Source organism: Antennarius striatus, chromosome 1 (assembly GCF_040054535.1).
Source record: "Antennarius striatus isolate MH-2024 chromosome 1, ASM4005453v1, whole genome shotgun sequence".
Taxonomy (NCBI): domain Eukaryota; kingdom Metazoa; phylum Chordata; class Actinopteri; order Lophiiformes; family Antennariidae; genus Antennarius; species Antennarius striatus.
In genome coordinates, this window is record NC_090776.1 from 23,121,300 (window position 1) to 23,146,103 (window position 24,804).

Below are 24,804 nucleotides of genomic sequence, written 5' to 3' on the forward strand. Positions count from 1 at the left end.
AAATCAACATTATCAGTGATAAAGTAACATTTAAATAAACTGAGAGCTGTTTTTCCAACACGGCTGTCTGTCCACCACAGTGGTCTGAACACCCACACTACTGTTGATGCTGCACCAAACATTACCCCATACCCCAAGATTGTCAAAGCTCTTTATTCTCTCACTGCCATTTTGTTATGATTTCATCATTCTCTTTTATTCTTATGTTGAATAGCCAGATGGATTATGCACAAATTAAATGGTGAATTTCATTAAACTGTGTAGAGGGGTGATGAATTATACTGTTCTTTCCTTAGAACAGTAGAATCAGGCTATTTATTTATTTATTTATGTATTATTTATTTATTTATTCGTTCATTCATTCATTCATTCATAGGGCCACTCATGGGCCAGTAAAACTATTGAGATTGGTTGGCTTGTTCCATCTTGGCAGAGGTTCAGACAGGACGAGTCAAATTGACATTTATGGTTCAGTGAGGAACTTATTAAAAAGCATAACTTGCACTTAGTGTTGCCTTGCTTTGCTCATAATGAAAGGTCACTCTACATTGTGTTGTTTGAAAAAAGGATTTAACTGGGTGCTGCTTTATCAATCTTTCAAGATAAAGAAGAAACTAATAAGATATTGTCTTATGTATTGTCCTGAAACAGGCAAATGGTCACTGTTTACCTGTTGCAATGCAATACATTTTCCCCATGGAATTAATAAAGATGCTATTATGGGGTGTGGACTCACTCCTATTAAGATATACTTTATTGATCCCAAACTGGAAAATTTAAACCAAACTGGGTAATTTAAAGATTTAAAATGTGTCATGTGGCCATGTGTTATGATGCACCATGATGTGATAGTGGTGGACAAATGGATGACAATGGATCCACAATACAGAATTTCTGTGCATTCAAACTGCTGCCAACAGATTGCAAATGTTTCTTTCCCTGCCCATATCATTACCAACAAAATGATCATCCACGCACAATATGCACTTTCTGACAACTGCCCAGTGCAAAGTAAACTGACATCCAGCAGTGAATAAATCTCCAATGCACCAGACACCACTGACAGTGAGCATTTGCCCCACTGAAGGTGAGTATGATGAGAGTCAGACCCCACTGAGGCTGAGCATACTGGTGAGTTTCCCTGAGACAGTTTGTGCAGAGATTCTCCAGTGATACAAACCAATCGTTGCTTTGATTGTCTGATCTGGGATCATCTCACAGGCGTAAATGTGAGGTTGGATGGCCAGACTGATAAATTCTTTTAAAACATTGACATTGTCAGTTTCTCTACCATTGTTTTACGGTAGATAAATTAACAAACAGCATCAAGAATAACTGCTCTGGTTGACATTCCTGATGTCAACATGATAATTGACACTCTCCCCTGATGGTTAACACATCTTTGGCATTACGTTGGTGGGTTAAAGCAACACAAAATATATGTGGCACATACAGGTATGTGTATTAATCATGTTGATCAATCAGTATTAGTAGTATATTGACATTCTATACCTGTCAGGTGGTGGATAATCTCAATATACTGGTTTTCATTTCAATTTCATTTCATTTTGGAGTCCTTTGCTTTGAGGCTTTTTACTGGTGGTTTTATAGTTTCGTGGTATCTTATTAAATAAATGAACTCTGCAGGTACGTACTGTATTTTAATTTTAGAGTGGAAAGTAGGAAACACCGCCCCCTACAGTCGTACTGATAAACTACATTTACTCGGACCTTAAAGGTTGGTATCGGCCTTTGTTTTCGTTTTATTGACTTTAAGGCTGACTCAAATAGCGGTTTATAGTTTCCACGGATAAATTTTAGTCTTCTGATTGTACCGTCTTTATGGACCGACTGCGGCTGTAGCTGCTCCGCGGCGACAGCTCCCTGCGTGGCGGCTTCCGGTGTCCGTCCGTCTGCAGGAGGATGGCGTCCGGCTTGAACCGCATCACCTCTACTGCCGGTCCTCTGAATCCTAAATTTACCCAAGGTTATCGAGCTGAGACTGAAGACGGCAGCGTAAACTGTCAATAAGCATCCACGGTAAGTTATCGCGCTTTTATTTTTGGTGAATAGTGTTTTATGTGTGAGGCACCAGAAGGCAAATCTTCGGCTGCAGTAGCGGGCAGGCCTAGCTTGATTCGGGGTCCGTTTTCCGTTCATCAAACGCCACTCAGTGTATTGTGGCCTTTCGTGGGGTGTCATCTTCAACCAAGAGACTGTAGCTCACAAAATGTGATGCTTTCGTCGTTGTTGCTTTGTGTCACTATAGAAATAGATCCAAATTGTAGCACGAAAAAACGGGCAGTTGTGTTTTATGATGACAGATCCGATAGCTGCTGGTAATCTAGAATGAAGTCCAGTTGTTCGCTCACATTAGCTGAAGCTAACGATTAGCCAGCAGCCAAATCTCGTATCCTACTACGGTGACGGCAGGCCCCACCCTTCTCTGTCTCTGATTGGTTGATATTTTTTGTCTGCGGCGTTTCTGTTCATAATCAGAAGATCTGATTGGTTCCTGTTCGAACAAGAACGCAAGAATAAACCTGTCAGAGGTAGAAGAAGGAGGAATATGGCGTCCGCATAGTAGGATCAGTAAATTCTTTCGCTGTAAATGGTTAGCTAATCTGCGACAGCTGACATGCTAACATTGGGTAGCTCCATCCCGAAAGAAAAGAAATACTATTCAGTCGTCTTTAGGAATAAGCTATTTCTCTACAGCAAAACGAAGGGCAGAATGATTTTAATTAAACTGTTTATTGTTGGTCACACAGCGGTTAGCTTAGAGATAGAGCCACTGCGAACACGGTTTGCGTTTCAGGAAATAGACAGTGCCCACGTTTGTTGAAGCTTCCTCTGAAGGGTTAGATAGAGACTGTACTGCTTTTTTATTTTATTTTTATTATCCGTGTGTCTAGAAGAGATGATATTGTCTGGCTGACGGATGATTTTTTTGACCCCATCCCACAATTTACAAACGTTTGTTTGCTAAACGACGGGGGGAGCGTTCAGGGCCTCAGAGCTACATGGATGGTTTGTTTCCGATATACATGTCCTGACAGCCGATAGTCAGGTGCAGAATGACGCGGTGTCGTCTCATGGCTTATTGATTAGTGCCTTTGATCAATACTGGAGCGTGTTTTAGGCATTGGCATCACATCAGTCGTTTGGCCTATTTATTTGGAATTGGAAAAAAAAATTCATAAGATAATCTTAAAACCCCATCTGAACAGCAACAGTTTAAAAAGTTCAATGTTACACGTATTGCATGTTTTTTTTTTTCCCTTCCAAGTTTTTTTTTTTTTTCACAAAAATTCAGTACTAGTTTAACTAGTTGCTGTATTATTCAATTTGAATTTTTTTTTTTTTTTATGACAAGCATCTGTAGTAGAGTCCCTTAAGCTGCTATTTAGTACTGCAGATGTGATGCATAGACAGACACCAGCTTCTGACAGCATTCCTGGAGAATCTTCTCTCATCCCTCTCCGTTGACGGGTTTACACCACTGATTTCTTATGGGACTGATGTTAGGCGACTCTGAAGGCTGATCTAGGACTACTTCTGAATCTAAGATGTTGATATTGAAATGTCCCCTGGTGCCCAAGCTACAGCATCCTCACAAATGGCTGGATGTTTTCTCCTGGGGTTTCATTGTATTTGATGCAATCTCTTACCTCTGCACTCTGCATATTATGGGGGGAAAAAATGAAAGTGTTACTGACACTGAGTGTCGAGGACTCTTGTGACAGTGATTACATTGGCCTGATTTCTCATACCCTGTGCCGGTTTTAGTGCAACACGGGTCAGGTAGGTGCTGCCTATCCCTACAGATAGTTATGACACAGGCTCTGTTAGATGCTGCCTGTCTTCTCCAGAGGCGTTCTGGTAGAGCTGTACTAATCTCACTATTGTTGACTGATGACAAGCAAACAAGTGCACCTCCGATCGCTGGGTTGATCCACCCTCTTTGGATCCTTGTGCATGGTCACGCTATGTGTTACACTCCGCTTGGTTACACTTGAAATCAAATGCCACACTGCATTGCAAATGTATTTATATTGTTTGCATATGTAAACACAAATGTAATGGGATGATTTGTTCTCGAGTAAGCACTGAGTCAATGAGGAGTGAAAATATCTGTTTTTAATTTTGTTACCAAATGAATACATCTGTGTACACAATGAAATAAATTAATGAATGGTTTGTATTAATTACCAAATATTACAAATACAGTATTTGGACTGACTGTCAGTATAATTTGTATGTTAATAATGTTGTTTGTGTTTCTTCCTTTTAGGTTTTTTCCCTCTATGTCAAAGGACATTTCTAAATGCAGATTTAGCTCCTTCTACTCTGTGCCGCTTCAATTTCATAAACCACATCCTTAGTTTGGCATTGGAATCCCCCCCCCTATTTTTTGAGTACTGAATCTTTGCATACAAAGAGGAAGGATGACTGAGGCATGGCAGCAGCAGCAGCAGCAACATGCAGTCGCTCCACCCTCCGTTGTGCACACACTTCCCCAGGGAACCGACAACACTCTAGGCTGCACCGTGTATGGAGTTGTCCTGCAGCCGGATACCTCCCTGCAGCAGCCTCAGCACGGCCAGCAGCTGTCTGTTCAAGTCCAACAGCCCTCCTTACAAGTAGGGGGTGAGAGGGGGCATAAGTGTGGAGCCTGTGGTCATGACATCTCCCACTTGGCCAACCCGCATGAGCACCAGTGCATGGTGAACCAAGATCGATCCTTCCAGTGCACCCAGTGTATGAAGATCTTCAGTCAGGCGACGGACCTGCTGGAGCATCAGTGTGTGCAGGTGGAGCAGAAACCATTTGTGTGTGGTGTGTGTAAAATGGGCTTCTCTTTGCTCACCTCCTTGGCCCAACATCACAACTCGCACGGCAACGGAAACAACCCAATGAAATGTTCCATCTGTGAGAAAACTTACCGGCCGGGTTCAGGAAACGTCACCCCAACTTCATCAGCTGCCAACCCTCAGCAGCCCTCCACTGGAGAGACGTCCAGCGGTGGGGCAGCGATCAGTGCCTCATCTCCACCTGCATTCGAGGCCTCCGCGCCAGACAGGCCATACAAGTGCTCCGTGTGCCACAAGGCCTTCCGTCATTTGTCAGAGCTGACTCGCCACGAGAGAGTGCACACGGGTGAAAAGCCATACAAATGTGACACATGCGATAAAAGCTTCAGCCAGTCTTCACATCTGGCGCATCACCAGCGCACGCACAGCTCTGAGCGGCCGTATAAATGCGCCGTGTGCGAGAAGAGCTTCAAACACCGCTCCCACCTCGTGCGGCACATGTACGCCCATTCGGGCGAGCACCTGTTCAAGTGCAATTTGTGCGAGATGCACTTTAAGGAGTCGTCGGAGCTCCTGCACCATCAGTGCCAGCCAGAAGGGGAGAGACCTTTCCGTTGCGGCTCCTGCGGAAAGAGCTTCAAGCGTCCGTCCGACCTGCGGCAGCACGAGCGCACCCACTCAGAGGAGCGACCTTTCCAGTGCGAGGAGTGTCAGATGAGTTTCAAGCAGCAGTACGCTCTGGTACGCCATCGACGCACTCACAAAAACCCAGCAGATCGCCCTTTCAAGTGCAACCTTTGCGATAAAGGATTTCTCCAGCCATCCCACCTTCTTTACCACCAGCAGGTTCATGGCATGGAAAGTCTATTTAAGTGTGCGTCCTGCCAGAAGTCATTCAGCCAATCGGGAGAGCTGCTGAGACACAAATGTGGCGGCGAAGTGGAGAAACCCTATAAGTGCGACGTGTGCGGTAAAGGATACAAAAAGAATTCCACTCTGCAGCGCCACCAAAACTCTCACTGCACAGAGAAGCCGCTGAAATGCTCCCTTTGCGACAAGCGCTTTGTCTCGTCCTCCGAGTTCGTTCAGCACCGCTGCGACCCCACCCGGGAGAAACCGCTCAAATGCCCTGACTGTGAAAAGCGCTTCAGGTACTCCTCGGAGCTGCAGCGCCATCGGCGGGTCCACACCGGGGAGAAGCCTTTCAAGTGCGCCAGCTGCGACAAGAGCTTCAAGCAACGGGAGCACCTGGCCAAGCACCAGAGCGTACACTCACGGGAGACACAGTTTAAGTGTGTGTGGTGTGGGGAGCGCTTTGTTGACCTCACAGCTCTGCAAGAACACACAGTCCAGCACACCGCTGAGGGTGAGAGTTTCCCCGAGGCCCCCTGCATCCCATGAACTGCAAACGTGACCAATAAAGCACTTGGTACCAGCCTCCGCTCGACCATTTGTAGTTTATAACATGCACCTATTAATTAATACATAATACATTTTAGTATCAGTAGAACTTCCTTCATCCTCATCCTTTTCTTGAGTAAAGCGACAGGCTAATAGGATCCCTCAACTTCTTTTGGAACACATGGAAAAAAAATACTTGGAATAGAACGGAAAAGCCGTGACGTAAGACTTGGGAAGATCATGAATCTGAGTGTTGGACTTTATCCTGTGGTTGCATGTGATGTCAGTTTTTGTGGCTGTTGATCCTGTGGTTGAGAAAGAAGACTAGACCTTGTAGGCAGTCGTCAGATGTGTGTCGTTGGAAATCCATGTGCCTTTATTATTTTTTTTTCAACAGTCATGAATTTTGTATTGGTTTCCATGTCCAGTAAACTTCCCATCATATACAGCGCCTGGCTTGTGCAGCAGTATCTTTTCACGTAGTAGATCTTAGGTAGTATCATCTGTTTGTGCATGAATATTTATCACACTTTAATATCACTGTTGTATTATAGGTTTGGTTTATTTAGGAAACAAGGAGAAGAAAAAAGTGAATTTGTGAAAATGTATAGCCCGTGTCCTATAAAATCTGTGTTGTTGCATCTTTGCATTAAATAACATCTAGGTAACTAACTCATACCTATCATGCCATATAAACTCTTGACATGTGCAATAGAACATGCACAATGTAATATTTATGACTACTGATTCATGGCATAGTCTACTCTGTTATATTCTAGATTGTGTGTATACGCTTATGTAAACATGGGAAACTGTATAGTGCTTATGTTACCTGCTTTTGTATTCGCCACGAATGAGCTTGCAGTATTTGGCAAGCACTTTAGTTTTGATTTCCAGATGGATTCTCACAGCTTGACAAAATTTTAAAAGCTCACCTGCCACAAATTAGCTGCATCAGTTACTGTGTTAAATTTAATCAAGTTTTTTTTTTTTTTAAGAATTGCTTCTGTAACTCCCAGACTCCTTCCTCCTCGTCCATTCCAGCTGTGCAGCAGATTGATCTCAGAAGCGATGTTCATGCTATGAGCTTCAGTGTTTAATTCAGATTTGGTTAATCTGACAGTGACCTGAATCCGTGAACTTTTGCACGAGTCTTCTGCCTTAACAACAACAACAACAAAAAAATCAGTGAGACAATAACCAAAATGTGTGCACTGTAGTGAATGAATGACATTTAACTCTGAAAGGCTGTGATCTTCTCATAGATCTGTATTTTCATCTCTTTTTTTAGTTTTTCCACTAAAACTAACTGAAGATGTGTGTGTGTGTGTGTGTGTGTGTGTGTGTGTGTGTGTGTGTGTGTGTGTGTGTGTGTGTGTGTGTGTGTGTGTGTGTGAGAGAGAGAGAGAGAGTGTAAAGCCACAAATTCGGATCTGGTTGTCAACTTTTATTTGACCTTAGATCACGGATCTAGGACCACATGAAAGTGACTCAAACACTATTTTTACATGGCTCTCAAAAAGTCACAGTGGCGTCACACTGAGTCATCAAAATCTGAATTGAGTCTCTTAAATACTGTGTACTTGAGATTGCTGTGTGGATTTCTATATTCTCAACAATCTTTTGTAGTATTTGAGAGAAGGATTTTGGGGCTCTTGAGGACAAAGGGAATCGCAGCAGGGGTGGAATGGGATGGAGACTGGCTGTGCCACGGTGAGTCTGCCTCAAGACCTTCTGTTAGAGGTGAAAGAGTGCAAAAACGTATTGATTTACACGCATAGATATCATGTAGACTCCTGTTCATACTGTATACAGACAATTCAAATAAACCTGTATGAAAATAAAGGTGTAGATTGTTCTGTCACTACCTTAACAGGTAATTCTGCTTGTGGTTAAAAATAGAGTTGGCACTGCAGAGCAAGGACGTGTTTATATTGGTGGTTGTAGTAATTAAGTGAACTGATGTCTCAAGAGAACTCGATGGATTTTGGCAATAGTGATATACCTAGATAAGGTATTTTTCCCCATATTTATGGACCATAGGGGCACCGATACAGTACATCTGCAGAAACTGCATCTAAAACTGCATTTCCTAAAAAGGCTGGTCTGCAAAGTTCTTTGATCTTCACTGATTCCAGATATTTATTCCAACAGCCACTTACCTGCAAAGTGTCCTTGCAATCAACTTCTTCAGATGTATTCTACTACAGAAAAAGAACTACAGTATACTAGTCCTGTTGGGGGTTTCCCTTGGTTTGGCACCGAATAAGGGAAAAACACCCTTTTGATTCATTTATATAGTCTTACATATTATGCTTAGATATTCTGGCTAAGCAATCACATGGAATTAAGCATAAAGACCATCAGGTTCCCTGATATAAAGTTCAACCTAGAGCCTTCACCAGAACATATTTACAATCAGTCTGGCACGTATTTGGGATGATAACAAAAATGGAAAACATCTATGCAACTTACAAAATATTGGAGCTATGAAGATGGTAGGATGGAAATAAAGGGCAAAATTTATGGTAAATGGAATTTTTCTAGTTTTTATGACCTCATCCAGTCACCATGGAATTCAAAATCCTCTTACAGCTTCCTCAGACTTCTTGTGGAGAACACCATACTGTCAAATTATAAATCTGAAAGCCGTTATCTCATAAGAATGTAGTTTCCTCCTGTTTCCCAGTACAATACGGCAGGAGGCGGTACTGCGGGAATAGTTGGATTTTTCAACTTTCAATAAACAACGAAGAAGAACGATTGCGAATTCACTTCCGGGTTGTGCTATGCTGCAGAAGGGAAGATATTTTGGTTTTACTAACGATCCCCTGCTGGGTGTACCCCCACCACCACCCATCTGATACAACTATTAAGTCTCTCATGCTGTTCTATTCCACACATCAGTTACAACCTTGAACTTGGTGCTGCTGTGTTGTTTTACGGAGAATATTTAACGAGCTCATACATCCTGCTAACGAGCTAACCGACATTCAGGTCGGGCGGACTTCCTCTGGATATTTCTACGACGAGGTTAGCCGGCTAACATTAGCCTCATTATTGACTTCACGCTACACAAGTGTTTATGTTAATACATAATCTTCAAATTTCTTTTTCTTAGATAAACATAATTTACTGTTTACGTTAATCCGCATTACATCCTTCTAGTTTAATGAGTTTGATAGCTCATTTTAGCCGTGAAATGCTCGCCGCTGATGCTAGCGCTCACAGACTTGATGGAGGTTGAGATTAAGTGGCTACAACATCGTTAATATTAATATTATCATCAAATACAAGCTTTGGGTAAATTATTTACGTTAACTAAGTATTTGTGAGTTTTTAGGAAATTAAACGACAGGAAAACTAAAAATTAGATAAGTGACAGAATGTAAATTTGGTTCATGTGTAGAAAGTCTTAGAAACACTTGTTATTTTTTGCTAAACTTGGGACTAAATATGATTTAAAAATCAATTTGTATTAAATTGACGATATACTCGCCTAAAAAATAGGTTTTAGACCATACTATTTAAATGAGCACGGTGGTTGGTCTTGTCATGGATTGATATCAGGCCTCAAGAAAAAGGCAGTGAAATTAATGTCTTTGATTAAAACATTTTTTTAATGAGGTCAATGTTTCACAGCTCTAAATGCTTCGGATTTTTGAGACTAAAAATCTTCACCAGTTGATTTTTTGTGTGCATTTCTTCGAAATGTGTTGAGTTTATCACAGGAGAATTAGTCCCTTTGGTGTATATTTTTATTTGTTAAGATGTGACTGACCGCTTCATTTTTGAGTTCAGATGGAGAACTAGCCAGGTTTACCACGGATAGGTCATTTCAAGTCATGTGGTAAAAATAATAACGTTATATCACCTTTTTTGTATGTAGGAAAGAAAAACCATTCACATCAGATCTTACCAGGATTTTGATAACTTTTGTATTAGTGATCTGAAACTTATCTTGAGGGTTTTTTTTATTAATCTAATCAAGGTGCAACGTCTTCAGGTTTTTATTTGCCTTTTTGCTGTCACCTATAAAGTGTCCAGGTTCATTAAGCTCTAGTTTGACCACATGGGGGATTGTTGTTACCCATCAAATAAAGTACAAAGTGGGGCTGTGTGTTTAAGTTACACTTAGAATCTGTCAGTTCACATGATTAAATCTTTCCACAATGTAAGCAGTCATTAACTTTTCTTTTGCAAGCTGTCATATTCAGTGACATCTCTCATCCCTCCTCAAATGATGTCCACTTTCACTTTATAATAAAATGTACATGCAAATTAAAATGCTGTGAATGTTCAATAAATAACTCCATATAGTTCATCAATGAACCTACTTGGGAGCAGACATCATCAGAACTTTTCTCTGTAGTATAAAAATGGAAAGAAAATAATTCTTAATTTATTATAATCAAGGTAATGTGAAGTGATTTCGATATTAATTTCAAGGTATATTTGCAAGCCCTAATATGTTATGTCTGGTGTAAAATAAGTGATGTCATTCTTCTGTCATAAATCCAAAGTCTTTATAAAGTATTATAATAAAATGTTCTATTGGCTTGATGAGTCTGATTTTCACCAGGATTTTAAAAAATTTTCACAATTTTTTGACAAAAATGACACAAATGCTAAACTTAATGGCTGTTTGACTTTTCACATAGTTTCATGTCTCGTGTTCACTAATTAAGGCACCAGTGCAGTGAATCTTCTGGTTGAGCCAGTCTGATGTGGATCAGTAGCAAATGCAAAACATCTGTTTTTCACAAATGTTTCAGAAATATCAAGGGACTTTTTGCCATTGTTCAGACTATTACTACATTAGCAACAGTTGAAAATTCATAAAAATACAAAAAAAAAACCAAGCAAATAATTGAATATCAGCTACCAAGCTGTTTGGAAATTGGTATTAAGCCAGGATTCCAAAAATTATTGTGTGAAGAAATCGGGTAAATATCTGAATTTTAGACCAATGCTCAAATAAAACAATTTGGTTGCATTATCTTGAGCTGAGAAGGTAATTTTGTGTCCCTGTTTAAAAATTATATAGAGTTCTGTTTATTCCCATCATCAGTGATTGAATAATTTTGTCTGAATTTTCATCCTCTCCTTCAGCCTTGTCTCCTGTCCCCTGTCGTCTTGCAGCTGGCGGGGCTTCATCCCATCCTGCCCGTCAACATCCTTCTCAGGGGCTTCACACACTCAGTCATTGTAGTTTTGTCAGTCTGCACGACAGCTGCGTCAGACCGGCCTGACGTATTTCATCACAGGGCACAAACAGCCAAAGCCCATGATAAGCATAGCAAGAGGATCTTAGAGCAACGCTGTCTGGAGAGTCGGTGTGCTGCATTCCATTATCAAGCCAAGAAGTATTCAGAGGGAGGTGAAGGGCCTCATTACGTGGCCTCGCAGCTCGCAATGCCCGGATCCACGCCGGCCAGCAGCAAGGCTCGTGTGTACACCGACGTCAACACACAGAAGAACAGGGAGTACTGGGACTACGATGCACACGTACCAAACTGGAGGTGAGTGTGTGTGTTTTTATGTCAAATCAAGTATAGTTCCAATAAAAAATAAAGTTTGTACTATTAATGTTTTGAATATTTGTATGATTAAGTGATTAGAATTGTTTTGATCACTTGTGATACTTTATGGTGCAAGGCAACAACTTCAAATGTAGTCATGTAGTCTAAAACCCAAATATGTTTGCTTTACATAAAATAAATCTTCATCGAAGAAGCCATAAACAGTTACTGTCATCTTCTAACTGTATGGATACATGTCCAGAGGAGAGATAGTGAATATATTGGTAGAAGGATGCTGAGTTTTGAACTGCCAGGCAGGAGGCCTAGAGGAAGACCAAAGAGGAGGTTCATGGATGTAATGAAAGAGGACATGAAGGTAGTTGGTGTGAGAGAAGAGGATGCAGAAGACAGGGTTAGATGGAGGCAACTGATTCGCTGTGGCGACCCCTGAAGGGAAAAGCCGACAGGAAAAGAAGAAGAAGATGATCAGTAATCAGTCTGAGATGATTTAGATTCTAAAACAAAATGTTAGCACTCACCTAAAATGAGCTGCGAGTAATAGAGATGGAACAAAGTGAGCTGTAACATGAATCCAGTCTGCTCTCACTGGCTCAGAGGAAGTTTAACAGTTTTCACAGACTTTGTGCCGATTTGGATTATATGTGCACGTTAGCCTCTATCCAGAGCCTCAGGGTTTGGGTTACAAATTGCTCTTTGACAGAGTAGCTTTAGAAGGTATCAGATCGTGTGAGGAAACAACCACAACTTCTGGCCTTGACATCTCGAGACTTGGATCAAACAAAAATACAAAGCAATATATATACTGTTTAATGGAATTCAGCTGTGGATAAACCTTCCCTGTAGTTAGGTAGAACATGGAAAGTCCACTAATATAATTTGTAGTCTTATTGTTGTTTTCCTTTTTCCCACTCTTTCTCAGCAATCAAGACAACTACCAGTTGGTGCGTAAGTTGGGCAGAGGGAAATACAGTGAAGTATTTGAGGCTATAAATGTGACCAACAATGAGAAAGTGGTGGTGAAAATCCTCAAGGTGAGCTCATTTATTGGTGCTTTTTGAGCTTTGATTGCCTTTTTTCCATCAGACAGATCTGTTCTCAGTCTCTGTAGCTGTAACGTCAGTGTTTTGTTTATTTCCTGTCAAAGTTGGCATGCTGCTCTGTCCATTGAAGACAGTTTGTGACAACAGAAAGAATCTGAACTTCAGATTCTTTCTGTTGTCACAAACTGTCAGTTCTTAAAGAAGAGGAGACTCCATGACACTTTAGTGACATCTGCTGGTCAGATGTGTAAATGCTCCTACAATCATATAACGGATCTCACACAAGTCTGTCTGAACCAGTCTGAGATAGTGGCATACTGGTTAACACTGTTGCCTCACAGAACAAAGGTCATGGGTTCAAATATCAGTCGTCCCATCATGGCCTTTCTTTGTAGTTTATATATTTTCTCTGTGAATGGGTTTTCCCTTTTTCTATCTACTATTTAAAAGATGCATAAGACTGTGATCCAAGAACATCCCATTACTCACACAGTAATGAGTAGCAGCTCTCCTCCTCCTCCTCTTCATCGGTTATGTATTAGTACATAGCTGACATGTAGTGAGGGAGAAGTGTGAGGCTGGGGGCAGAGGGGAAACCTCTTTACCTCCCTTCATGATGGTTATAAATTTTCCTTTTTTATTTTGAAGATTTAGTTGAATTTTATTACACTGAGGGATGTTTGTGTAATCAAACATTTATTCCCAGTAGAACTTCATTCTTTCTGTATTTTGGTACTACTGTATTGGATGTGTGTCTTAATTTCTTCAGCCTGTCAAAAAGAAGAAGATCAAACGGGAGATAAAAATTCTTGAAAACCTGCGTGGGGGAACCAACATTATTCGTCTGGTCGACACAGTCAAAGACCCGGTGGTGAGTTTGATTCCTGCCACTACTTTGCTTGCATGCTGCATGTCAGCTCTTGTAATCCAGCCATGCGTGTAACTGTGTGTGAAGACGACCACCTCACCGCCGTGGTCCTCGGGTTAAGCCTTGTGTTGTCCTCTCTTTGCAGTCCAGAACACCAGCGCTTGTCTTTGAGTGCATCAATAACACAGATTTTAAGGTACTTATGTTTGGCCGACATCATACATGCTGAAACAGCTGCAAAGTTACCATTCATGCAAATACATATATCCATTATTAATAACACCCATAACCCCTTCAGTGACTGTTGGACGTTCATAGAGGTCAGGCGAGCAAAACGTTTTATACACGGATATCTTCATGTGCTTCCACAGGAGCTTTATCAGAAGCTGACAGACTACGATATCCGTTACTACATGTATGAGCTGCTCAAGGTAAATAAATGTGATTTACTCCACCCCTAAACTAAGTTGTTTGAAACATTTAACAACTTCCTGTTAAGGTACACTTTAGATGGGGACAAAAAAATAAATAAATAACAACCTGAAGTCTGGAGGAAAGTCCAAAGTATTGTTTTGATGTAAATGATCTTCTCGTCTTCCAGGCTCTGGACTACTGTCACAGTATGGGGATCATGCACCGGGACGTGAAGCCCCACAATGTGATGATCGACCACCAGCTGAGGAAGGTGTGTGTGTGTGTGTTTACGTGAACAAAGCTTTCAGACTTGTTTTTTATTGGATTCCTCGTAGAGGAAAACTCCAAGATTGATTTAGTCCTCATTATTTGTTCGTTTCTCTCTGTTCCACAGCTTCGTCTTATAGACTGGGGTTTGGCAGAATTTTACCATCCTGCTCAGGAATACAACGTCAGGGTGGCCTCCCGCTATTTTAAAGGCCCTGAGCTGCTAGTGGACTATCAGGTACCTTCTTGCTGCTTTTGTTTGCTGTACAGGCTCTCTTTTTTTTTCGTTCCTAAATACACCGTTAGTCTATGGATTACTTGTTTCATGTCCCACAGATGTATGACTATAGTTTGGACATGTGGAGTCTAGGCTGCATGTTGGCCAGCATGATCTTTCTGAAGGAGCCGTTTTTTCACGGCCAGGACAACTACGACCAGGTAATGCATCACATTCAGGTCCAAATGTATTAAATTAAAGAAATTTTAAGGCACAAGGTGTGTTCATGAGTTTGAGTTAAGATTTCTGGCCTTGTTTGTTTGCCATATCAACACGTCTGTCTTGAGATTTTATTTGACTAGTTGAGAGAATTCAGTGACTGTAAGGTAACGTGTCTGCAGAGTCCATCGAATGTGTTACACAAACATGTCACTTGATTTCCAGCTGGTCCGCATTGCTAAGGTTCTGGGCACCGATGAGCTCTTTGGTTACCTCCACAAATATCACATAGAACTGGACACTCGCTTCAAAGACCTCCTGGGACAGTGAGTATCATCCCCGGAAGGATCACTGATATGTTGTTACCGCCACTGAGGCTGTCAGGTGTATTCGTTTGTACGTTTGTCAACGCATTTACTCAAAGAAACTATTTTTCAAACCCAAATTCACAAAATTGATTAAAGCGATTGGACCTAGGCCAGGGATAAATCCAGAAAATTTTGTGTTAGATTTGAATTGGTATCTGGATCCTGGAACTATCTCAAAAAATATTGGGCTGTTCGTAGTGAAAATACGTTCCAGGAACCACAGGAGATTAACGAATTCTGCAATAGAATAGAGCGACAAACTATCTTATTTACGGTAATAAGCTTTTATAACCCTCCCCATACTGATGTGAAACCACCTTCTGTCTGTATTACCTTTCCCCACACTCTTATCGACTATTTAAAGCGCCTTTGTGTTTCACATAAGTCCGAGACTCGCGGAATGTAGCGCACTTCTGGATGCCGTCAGCCAATAGAATTTGCGTATGGTATCACGTGACTGCCTACCAAAAATCTGCGATGAGGTGAAGTTGCGAGGTTTGATACGCGAACTCACGAGGGCGCACTGTATTTGGTTTCTAATTTAGAAAAAAAAAATCCTGTAATAATTTGTCTCCTTTTTTGTCAATAGAAACAAAGAGTAAAGACTTCAGTAAAGTTTTCATTTTAATGCTACAGTTTAATTGGTCTGTTCAGATCACGTCGTCGTTTGCTTGTGTGTAGACAAACACGGAAACGCTGGGAGCAGTTCATCCAATCAGAGAACCAGCACCTGGTGAGTCCCGAGGCTCTGGATCTGCTGGACAAGCTGCTGCGCTACGACCACCAACAGAGGCTGACAGCAGCTGAAGCCATGCAGCACCCATACTTCTGTTAGTATCACATCCAGATCCAGTTTATTTACTTATATTTAAGTATAGGTAAATGTATCATAGGCCTAGTCTTCTGGCAGGTTGTCAAATTCTTTTGTCCTTGCAGATCCCGTGGTGAAGGAACATGCCAATGCCAACACAGAGGGCTCAAAGGCCATAAGCAGCTCCAATGCAACATGATAACCAGACAGCAGGTACTACACCGCCAAACGTTATGTTTCCGCACTTTAGAAAGTGATCAGTGCTTGACATTGGTTTTTTGTTTTGTCCTCTATCCCAATCAGGATGAGTCTTTACCTCAATTTGTGTTCTTCTCATGGCAGAACCCTCTGCCTCCACGCCAAACAGCCATACTGGAGCAAGATGTCAATTTAACAGCACATAAAGATCCACGCATGGATTAAACTTCTTGTCAACAAAACCTGGGGAGAAGCGGAGCTACTCTGCATCACAGATAAAACCTGAAAACAGACCTTACCCCACTCCTCCTGCCTCCCAACAATTCCCTGTTTTTAAAATGACTGCTGTTGAATCAGTTTCAAGCCGGTGTAGTGCTGTAAAGACAATTGTGCGTCGTTACAATGCTGTGGTGACCTGAAGCTCCGATTCCAGGTTTTAGCACTGAGTGGCCTAAAAAGGCTGTTTTCTGCTAAGGATAGAACAAAAACTATATTGAAAGAGAATAAACAGTTTTTATTTAAAGGTGTGCATGTTGGACTTTATTGTCTCAGGAACAGGAAGTAAATCACAACAGCTAGAAGTAAAATGATTCACCCCAATGAACAAGGTTTATTGGCAAAATATACACTTTGTATGTACTTTAATCAAATCACACAAGAACAGTGCAAATAATAAAAATAATATTCCGAGTGTCTACCTAGTTTAAAACATAACGCCACTTCATTAAATACTGCGTACTAAATGTTTACACCTCCTGGCTAGCATAAAATCAAATTTTGAAACACAATCAGCATCATACGCTTTATCAAGCATCCCATCTCCATGCCTGAAATCCCGAGGAGGAAGAATGAAGCTGAGGCTGAAACAAACACCTACAGTGAAGCTTGATGGTGGCTCAGTGATGCTCTGGTGCTGCTGCACTTCCTCAGACTCTGGAAACCTGCAGCCTATTGAGTGTAGGATGGATTCCATCAAGGATTAAGAAATCCTACAAGAAAACTTCTCACCACGTGTGAGGAAGATGAGGCTGGAGTGTCACTGGATGACAGGAATCTCTGACTTGACTTCCATAGAAACTCTGGTATGATTCTAGGGAGGGTCCAGACCTGGTGGTCTTTGTCCGTGAGGAATGGGCTAAGATTCCTGCAAAAGCTGTCAGAAAGCTGAAGGGTCTCTTCGAAGTACAGTATTTTTTGCACTAAAAGGCGCACCTTTAATGAATGGCTTATTTTAAAACTTCTTTCACATATAAGGCGCACTTGATTATAAGTTGCACTGTTGGTTTTTGAGAAAATTAAAGGCTTTTAGGTACGCCTTATAGTGCGGAAAATACTGTAGTGAAGATGATGCATTGTAGGGTTGGATCGACTGCAGTCATCACGGAAAGCAGGATTTGGTTACATGGTTGGGGGGGGGGCACACGAAATATGTTGTAATGAATTTTTAAATGGTTCTTCTGTGATTTGGTTATTCCAAACTGGTGAGAGAGTTTTACCAATAAACCTAATTTAATATGCAATTGAGGTTGAATATTTTTCTCTAACTGGATTAGGATGGTTTTTACAATGAATCGTGCTACATGAGGCTTTTTAACCCTCGTTAGCTTTAATCACGAACATCAGACCTCCGGGAAACAGTCGTTACAGATGTGTGGAAGACAGGAGTTAGTTTAACCAAAATTTAAAGGAATGTTGCACCCAAAAATAAAAATTCTTAGTTTTAGGAGCATTACAATCAAATAGCTGTGCAGCTATCTCCTTTAAAAAAAAAAATCATAAAATGATTTCAGCGTTCATGCATCATAATCCAGGTCTCCATAAAACGGGAAATTCCACATTGAGAAATTTACACCTTTTTGGAGGTGAAAGCTTCATTGTAACCTTTACAAACTTGATCATGGGTACATGCACAGCTAGACACCCTATGTACCTCAACACGACAGGCAACTTCAGCAGAACTCTTCTGTTTGTTGAGACAGGAGAAGACTCGGGTATGCAGAACCAGTGAGAGTTACTTTAGCCTAATTGCAAGATAGCTCGAACTAACTTTCAAGAACTGGACTCATTCTGGTGATTCATAAAACAAGACGATTCATTGTACGTGTACTTTTTAATAAATAACTGGAAATTCAATGTTGGGTTTTTTTCCAGAACACAAAAAATTGTGCAACATTCGTGCGTAACAAACCGGTGCATTCATTTGGGGGAATTCAGGCTTAGGTCAGCTAATGACATCCTGCTCCAATTTAAATCTGCACACCAATAAAACTGTTTGACAGTAATCAAGTCAATGATGAAAAATTACAATCTTGAAATATTTACATTGCATTACAGAAGTAGAATTCACATTTTACATATTTTTTTAAGGGGGGTGGTGGTTCAACCTGTATAGTTCTGGTTGTGACCTCAGACGTGACTTGTCCCCCAAATGAATGCCCTAAAAGACATCTGACGTGTTAAAGTGTGAAACACAGTAAGAAGCTGCTACAAACGCTCGGCGAGCTACAGCAGATCATCGAAGGCACGCCCACAACGTCCCTGCTCCATCAGCCGCCAGGCCGAGGAAATACTGGCTGCTAGTAAAACAATACCCAACTGAGTCGTGAAGTTAGATGAGATCAATACAACTCCCACGTCTGTCTCATATCGTCTAGCATAAAAACTGGAAAAAATACTAACAAGCGAAGTTCAACATTTTCTGATGCAATTTCTGCTAGCAAATTTTTTTAAGCCAAGATTGAACAATTGCTGAAAAGTTGACAGAGCTGAGGTTTTACAATTGGACAGAGCAAGCAATTTCACTCTTTCTGCTTATTTTAGTCATAGGTGAATGGACCGATATGACAGAGGTATTGCTATTCTCATTTAACTTACTGTAAAAAAGCTACGTAACTTTTTTAACGCTAAAAAAAAAATTTGGTTTCTTCAAATAGCAGAGCGTGGGCCACATCACAGTAGCATAGAAATACCAAAAGTACACCAAGGACACTGTTGAGACAAACAACACAGCTCAATATTGAATTAATAACACCAATATTTCTAAAACACCCCCAAAGATTTTTTTTTTTAGTACTTGACTGAGTCCACCGGCACTTAATATCTTAGGATTTGTGGTCTTAGTCTTCTTCAGGGTTTGGTAATCATGTGACCTTGGTGTCCTTTTTCAAAATGCAAACAATCTAAGGCATAAAACAACTAAAAAAGGTATAAAGCTGATATCAGACATTCAGTTTGTTCTAAGCATAAAAACTTAAACAGGAGTATAAATAAAGCATGTGATCATGTAGCGTGTGCGACACGAGAGCTAATCTTGTATAGATAATTGATTCAGTGATTATGTGTGAGACTACATACAGTACATACTGTTGGTTACATACGAGTTTGCATTGTTGAGGTAACTTCATAGTCAAGGCGAGGGAACAGTACTGTCATGTGAAAAAGCCACATAAACATGCATTGGCCAAAAAGTGAAAATTAACAAAGACGTTGACGTCTGTGTCCCTTTTTTGTTCGTACTGTTCAAGTTTTAAAAAAACAAAGATCACTAAAATGAAACTTTGATAATACTGGACGATTTCAGTGATATTCAAACAGTCATCTACCGGCATCTTCCACTTCTTCTGGGGATTCCGCTGTTGCATGAGGTCGACTTGAGAAGGTCAAGGTAGCAGATCTTGTAGAGCTGAATCATCTAGTTCGTTTACGGCGACGATGTGATCCAGATGTTGCAGGTAGCGCTCCTGGTCTCGCATGAAGTGTGGTATTCTGGTTCTCGACAACACAGCCAGCTGCCTCAGCCTCTCCACATCTTCATAGGACACCTGCACAACAAAGATTTCATTGAGATGGTGACATAAATAAAGATGGAACACATCCCCCAAAAACAAAAATCACTCCTCCTATTGTTTTGATTGTATCAGAGATAAAATACTAATTTCAAAAAGTTCTATAATTAAATCCTAGTCTAAATTATTGCTGAAAATATCATAAAGGTAGCAGATTATTTAAATTACATAGCTGATGCTGTGGTCTTTTTCCAAATGAATACCTTTGACAAATTACAAATTAAAAAATAAATAAAAAATTGTGCTACTTCAGAATAATAGTGTTAATAATAAATATAAATATAAAATTCTACATGTGAACATACTTTATACTGTGCCACACAGGGTTGGATTTGAAGGAGACGACACTGACCTTGCCTAAAGAAGTCAAAGTCTTGAAGTCGATGGCCCTTCGGTGACGAAGGATTCGGAGGATCCCGTCCAGGTACACCTGATCTTTACTGAAGCAACCTGTGACAAAATCATCCCAAGACCATAAACATGACAGCCTTGTGCATAAATATGATCCTTCTCATTAGTTTTTATCACCCATATACTGTTTAAAGTTTACTGTGCTGCCATAATCATGTGGAAAAAAAGGAGCTGATAAGACGGTTCTTATTCATTAACTTTTTTTACACACCAGGTTTTATCTCCTAAGTACATTGTTTTGGTTTGTTTGCCTGATAAAACATTGACAAGCTAACAGTTTGCTACATAAATACACTTTTCACTGCTGTAGCACTGCTTGATGGTCAATTCTGGGTTCCAACTGCGAGAAACTAGAGAACAAAGCAGCAGCAGTGTCTGTGCAACCTGACAGGCAAAACGTAGAGAAAGTAGATGATTCAGAACATGGTATTTATGTTTTTCCAGTGTTTTCTCTTCTTTTTTGAAGAAAATATAAGTTGTGTTGTGTTCAGGTGTGTGTTTAGGTGTGCCTGTGTGTGTGTGTGTGTGTGTGTGTGTGTGTGTGTGTGTGTGTGTGTGTGTGTGTGTGTGTGTGTGTGTGTGTGTGTGTGTGTGTGTGTGTGTGGGTGTGTTCACCAGGTTGTGATGTGTCTGTCTGTCCCCTCTTGGCTCGCAGGCAGTACTCCCAGCGAACATCTGGATCCTGGACAAAGCATGAGATGTGGCTGAAGAGCTGGCTGAAGCTCATGCTAGTAGCGTGGTACACCGTGTAGTAAAGCAGAGCCGCACGCCAGAGGAAAGGCTGTTTCCGTAGTAACACGCTATGCAGACTGGCAAGACCTTCCTCTGTGGGATTGGCTGGTTTGAGGCCAAACTGCTTCCTGCCCTCAGAGGTGGCCCACGGCTGCTGGTTGTTGTTCACTCCACGCAGATAATGTGTGCCTGAGCAGAGGAGAGAACATACGACACAAAAATACATTAAAACCTGTGGAATGATGGGTATGATGTGCTGTATTTGTAATTCACAAAATGCTTGTCTGAAAATCACACAAAACTCTACATAATTGTCTCCTAGGAAATAATGGAAAATTCATTATTATTATAATAATTCTCAATCTCCTTGTGAAGAATGTGGCAACACTGCGATTCCTTGTGAAACTCCAGAAATGTTGTTGTGTTGTGGGAGTCACATTTAGCAGTGTGTATAGCATGTGCTCCGTGAATTGAGTTTAACATATATTTGAATTATTTTCAAGTTTTCACTCAGTTATTCAGAGATGATTATATTTAGATGAAAATTACCTATCTCGTGTCTCAGCATCCCCTCCAGCCAGTGCTGTCGAGCTCCGGCCAGATTGATGGTCAGAGTGGGACGGCAGCTCTCCACCACCATCACCGCCTGAGACAGCAGCTCGTCAGACAGACGCACCACAACCTGGAAGAGAAACAAACCCCATCGATAAACACACATAAAAATATTTCATCCAACTCACCTAAGGGCAGAGCATGATGTATGCAGATTGTAAAACCCCCCCTCACATGTATTCTGATTTGAAGCGTTGTGTATGTATCACAGAAATCATTGCATTTTGGAGATCTGGATAAAAGACAGTTTTTTTAAAAATTTCATTTAACCATTAAAGGTTGAATAAGGACAAATGCACTTGCTTCTAGTTTAAGGTAAAATAAGATAAAAATTTATTTGTCCCACAGTGGGAACATTTACACAATTGCAGCAGAGAAGAGGGGTTCAAACATGCATGCTTCAGTCAAACATAACGGTACATACTGTACATACATGCATACAAAAGATGCATTTGAAGATATTTCTCCTCCCATCCAGGAGGCTTTCACAGATTGAGCAAGAGCCTTTTTCCAGTTTGATGTGCGTCTCAAACTGACACGCATCAAACTGAAAAAAACAAAATCCCCACTGATGGACAAATAAAAGGAACTTTCTTCTTCTAAAACTCAGGAGCTTCTTCTCCAAGAGGAGGACAAGATGTAAAGAGGGGGTCTTAGTTGAGGCGCTATTCAAATACACTTTATTATTGTCATAATTATTACAATTGTGTTTCATTTAAACTCTTAACAGTTGCAATTAACTCATTTTCCAAGAATTATGAGTTTTTTTATTCATATAGATGACCTTCAGGAGTCACAAATCATCTATTGGTGGAGATAACGTCTAACTTAAATATGACAAACATGAAGTTGACCAAATATATAGTATGTGACAATACATTTTGGATGGCTGACATTTGTCAGTCCAGATCTGTTGATCACTCATCTCTCCATTTACATTCCAACAATCGTGATAAAGTTGAAATTTTGTGCTAATAGGCTAAACTCATACAGCATGTCCCCAACTTCACTGCAGCACTGGATTGTGAATGTTTCTGGTGACACCTGTGCTTTTGTTGCTATGACACATGAAAATGCTGTGGTTGGTATGTTGTTCAACAACCTATGTTGACAGCTTTGACACTTACCTCTCCAACACAGCCTTCTTTCTGCAGGTATTTACGTACAGCGGCCCAGACTTGACTTTTAGGAAGTACGCTGCCACCTGTCACTTCCTCAAAGTTCTCATAGGAGCCAAATTTCCTCAGGACACACTCCATGATCCCAACTGCCTGCAGTGAAACAGAGAATTCATAAGGATCCTGTGCATGTGGGTTCAGCGCTGACTCGTGTCTGGTGTACTATACCTGCTCCAGGAAGAGACCTGAGCCCTCTCTGTACTTCTCCAACACGCTCCTTGGCTCAGGCGGTGCATACTCAAACTGAGGTTCGTACTTGTAGTCGGACTGGAAGAAAGTCTGCTTCTCCTGCTCCAGGTTCAGAGGCCTGAGGGCAACAAGGAGACATGGCCTGGAGGATGCAGGCAGCATCGTGCCCCCAACTCCTTTTGCTATATGTGGGAGGGAGGTGGCAGGTCGCATTTGGCCCCTGCTGACACGGGACCCCACCGGGTAATTGACTGAACAGGTGCTCTCGCTGCGACGCATCCAGCCACCTGAGCCCAGATTGGGGTTGGTCAGGCTGCGAGCCGGGGGTGACGGAGCCGCTGATCCACTACGCCAAGGAGGTTGCACCAATCTCCTGTCTGCCATCTGTTCCTCAGGTCCTCGCAGGCGCCGAGGCGTCATCTCCAGGCTGAGGGGACGGCGGAGCGGCGGTCTGGGTGCGGCGCTGCTTCTCGGTGTTGACCTCTTCTCTACCACCTGGCTGCTGTTTGTTTGGGCGGGAATTCCATTGTGGGCCAGCTTCCCTTTCTTGGCAGCGGTGCTCTTCTTGGCCATCGTGGCGGAGCTGCTGGGGGTTTTAAGTGGATCTGCTGGGACACCCGGCGCCAGCAGGTCCCTGCTGCTCCCAACAATTCCATCCTGATTCTGATCCATGAAGATTTCACCTGAGTCCAACACCATCACCACACCTTCCTCCAGAACCAACCCTGTTGACACTAAATGGATAAATACAGTTTTTGAATATAACTGAGCCAATGAATGGATGTCAGCCGGTGACGACAAAGACTAGCAAAGAGAAAAGAGACAATCTGTGTACACAATGCCTAGAGGTTAATTCCCATTACAACTAAGGTCCCGTTAGGTACTGCAGCATAAGCCTAACCAAATTAAGAAATGACCGGTTTAAGTTTGAATTAGCGAATTAAACAACAGAGATGAGAGTTCACATGAAGGAAGACAAAAACAAATCAGTTCTGCTTCTAAACGTTTCCATTAACTCCAAACTCAAACAAACACTCACCCAGCAGCGAGTCACCGCACTTCCGCTATGATTTTAGCCGGTCAGTTGACTCATTTCGGCCGGAGCTCCTCACACAGCGAGCGGAGCGGCCGTGTGTGCAGCGGGGGTGGAGATAACGGTGCGCGAATAGCGGCTCAGACACCGACCGAGGCCCGAGGCGCCTGCCTGGGCCGGCCCGGAAGTAGTGGATGTGTTGGAAGTTATGACGCAGTACGCTGTGCGTGACGCTATGTACGTCATCACGTACGAAAAGTAGAAAACGTCATCACGTACGAAAACAAGTAAGCGTCGTCACGTTCGACAAGAAGGAGAGAGTAGGAGCATTCGTTTTTTCTTGTCGGGGATTTATTGTTTTTTTAACTATATTAGTTCCCGAAGGAAAAAGTATTAATCCACTCTACACAGGTTAGTAGTTGCAAGCATCTATATATAGTGTGTACAAGCCTTCCTTCAAGTTAATTGTGTGTGTGTGTGTGTGTGTGTGTGTGTGTGTGTGCGCGCGCGTGTGCTTGGTGCACTGGCGTCGCACCCGGAGTTTTCCCCGCCTCACGCCCTTAGACATGACCCACCACTGCGAATGAAGTGGTTGGAAGATGAATGAATGAATGATATTAATTTTGATCAATGCATTGTTTGAA

The 24,804-nt window shown here is 41.6% G+C and overlaps 3 protein-coding genes across 6 annotated transcripts; 2 read left to right on the forward strand and 1 right to left on the reverse strand.

Moving 5' to 3' along the window:
* The first annotated feature begins 1,821 nt into the window (after positions 1-1,821).
* On the forward strand, positions 1,822-8,050 carry LOC137592664 (zinc finger protein 319-like). Its single transcript, XM_068310977.1, has 2 exons — positions 1,822-2,040; positions 4,295-8,050. The coding sequence occupies exon 2, from the start codon at positions 4,449-4,451 to the stop codon at positions 6,213-6,215; it is 1,767 nt and encodes a 588-aa protein (XP_068167078.1). The 5' UTR covers positions 1,822-2,040; positions 4,295-4,448; the 3' UTR covers positions 6,216-8,050.
* A 939-nt stretch (positions 8,051-8,989) lies between these two features.
* LOC137593170 (casein kinase II subunit alpha'-like) lies at positions 8,990-16,687 on the forward strand. 3 transcript variants are annotated; one of them, XM_068311818.1, is made up of 13 exons: positions 8,990-9,248; positions 11,328-11,737; positions 12,678-12,789; positions 13,568-13,669; positions 13,812-13,862; positions 14,038-14,097; positions 14,268-14,351; positions 14,475-14,585; positions 14,684-14,785; positions 15,009-15,109; positions 15,806-15,981; positions 16,088-16,175; positions 16,266-16,687. In XM_068311818.1, exons 2-12 carry the CDS (start codon positions 11,631-11,633, stop codon positions 16,159-16,161), a joined length of 1,080 nt encoding a protein of 359 aa, XP_068167919.1. In that variant the 5' UTR covers positions 8,990-9,248; positions 11,328-11,630; the 3' UTR covers positions 16,162-16,175; positions 16,266-16,687. The 3 variants fall into 3 exon arrangements, with proteins under 3 accessions (XP_068167919.1, XP_068167926.1, XP_068167935.1); XM_068311825.1 differs by having other exon boundaries at positions 16,305-16,687; XM_068311834.1 differs by having other exon boundaries at positions 15,833-15,981.
* A 136-nt stretch (positions 16,688-16,823) lies between these two features.
* LOC137593157 (microtubule-associated tyrosine carboxypeptidase-like) lies at positions 16,824-24,332 on the reverse strand. Of its 2 annotated transcripts, none has more exons than XM_068311808.1 (7): positions 24,167-24,332; positions 23,107-23,852; positions 22,888-23,031; positions 21,698-21,830; positions 21,032-21,337; positions 20,358-20,455; positions 16,824-19,981 (listed from the first exon to the last, which is right to left on the reverse strand). In XM_068311808.1, exons 2-7 carry the CDS (start codon positions 23,824-23,826, stop codon positions 19,820-19,822), a joined length of 1,563 nt encoding a protein of 520 aa, XP_068167909.1. In that variant the 5' UTR covers positions 23,827-23,852; positions 24,167-24,332; the 3' UTR covers positions 16,824-19,819. The 2 variants fall into 2 exon arrangements, with proteins under 2 accessions (XP_068167909.1, XP_068167898.1); XM_068311797.1 differs by having other exon boundaries at positions 23,107-23,861.
* Between the last annotated feature and the right edge of the window lie 472 nt (positions 24,333-24,804).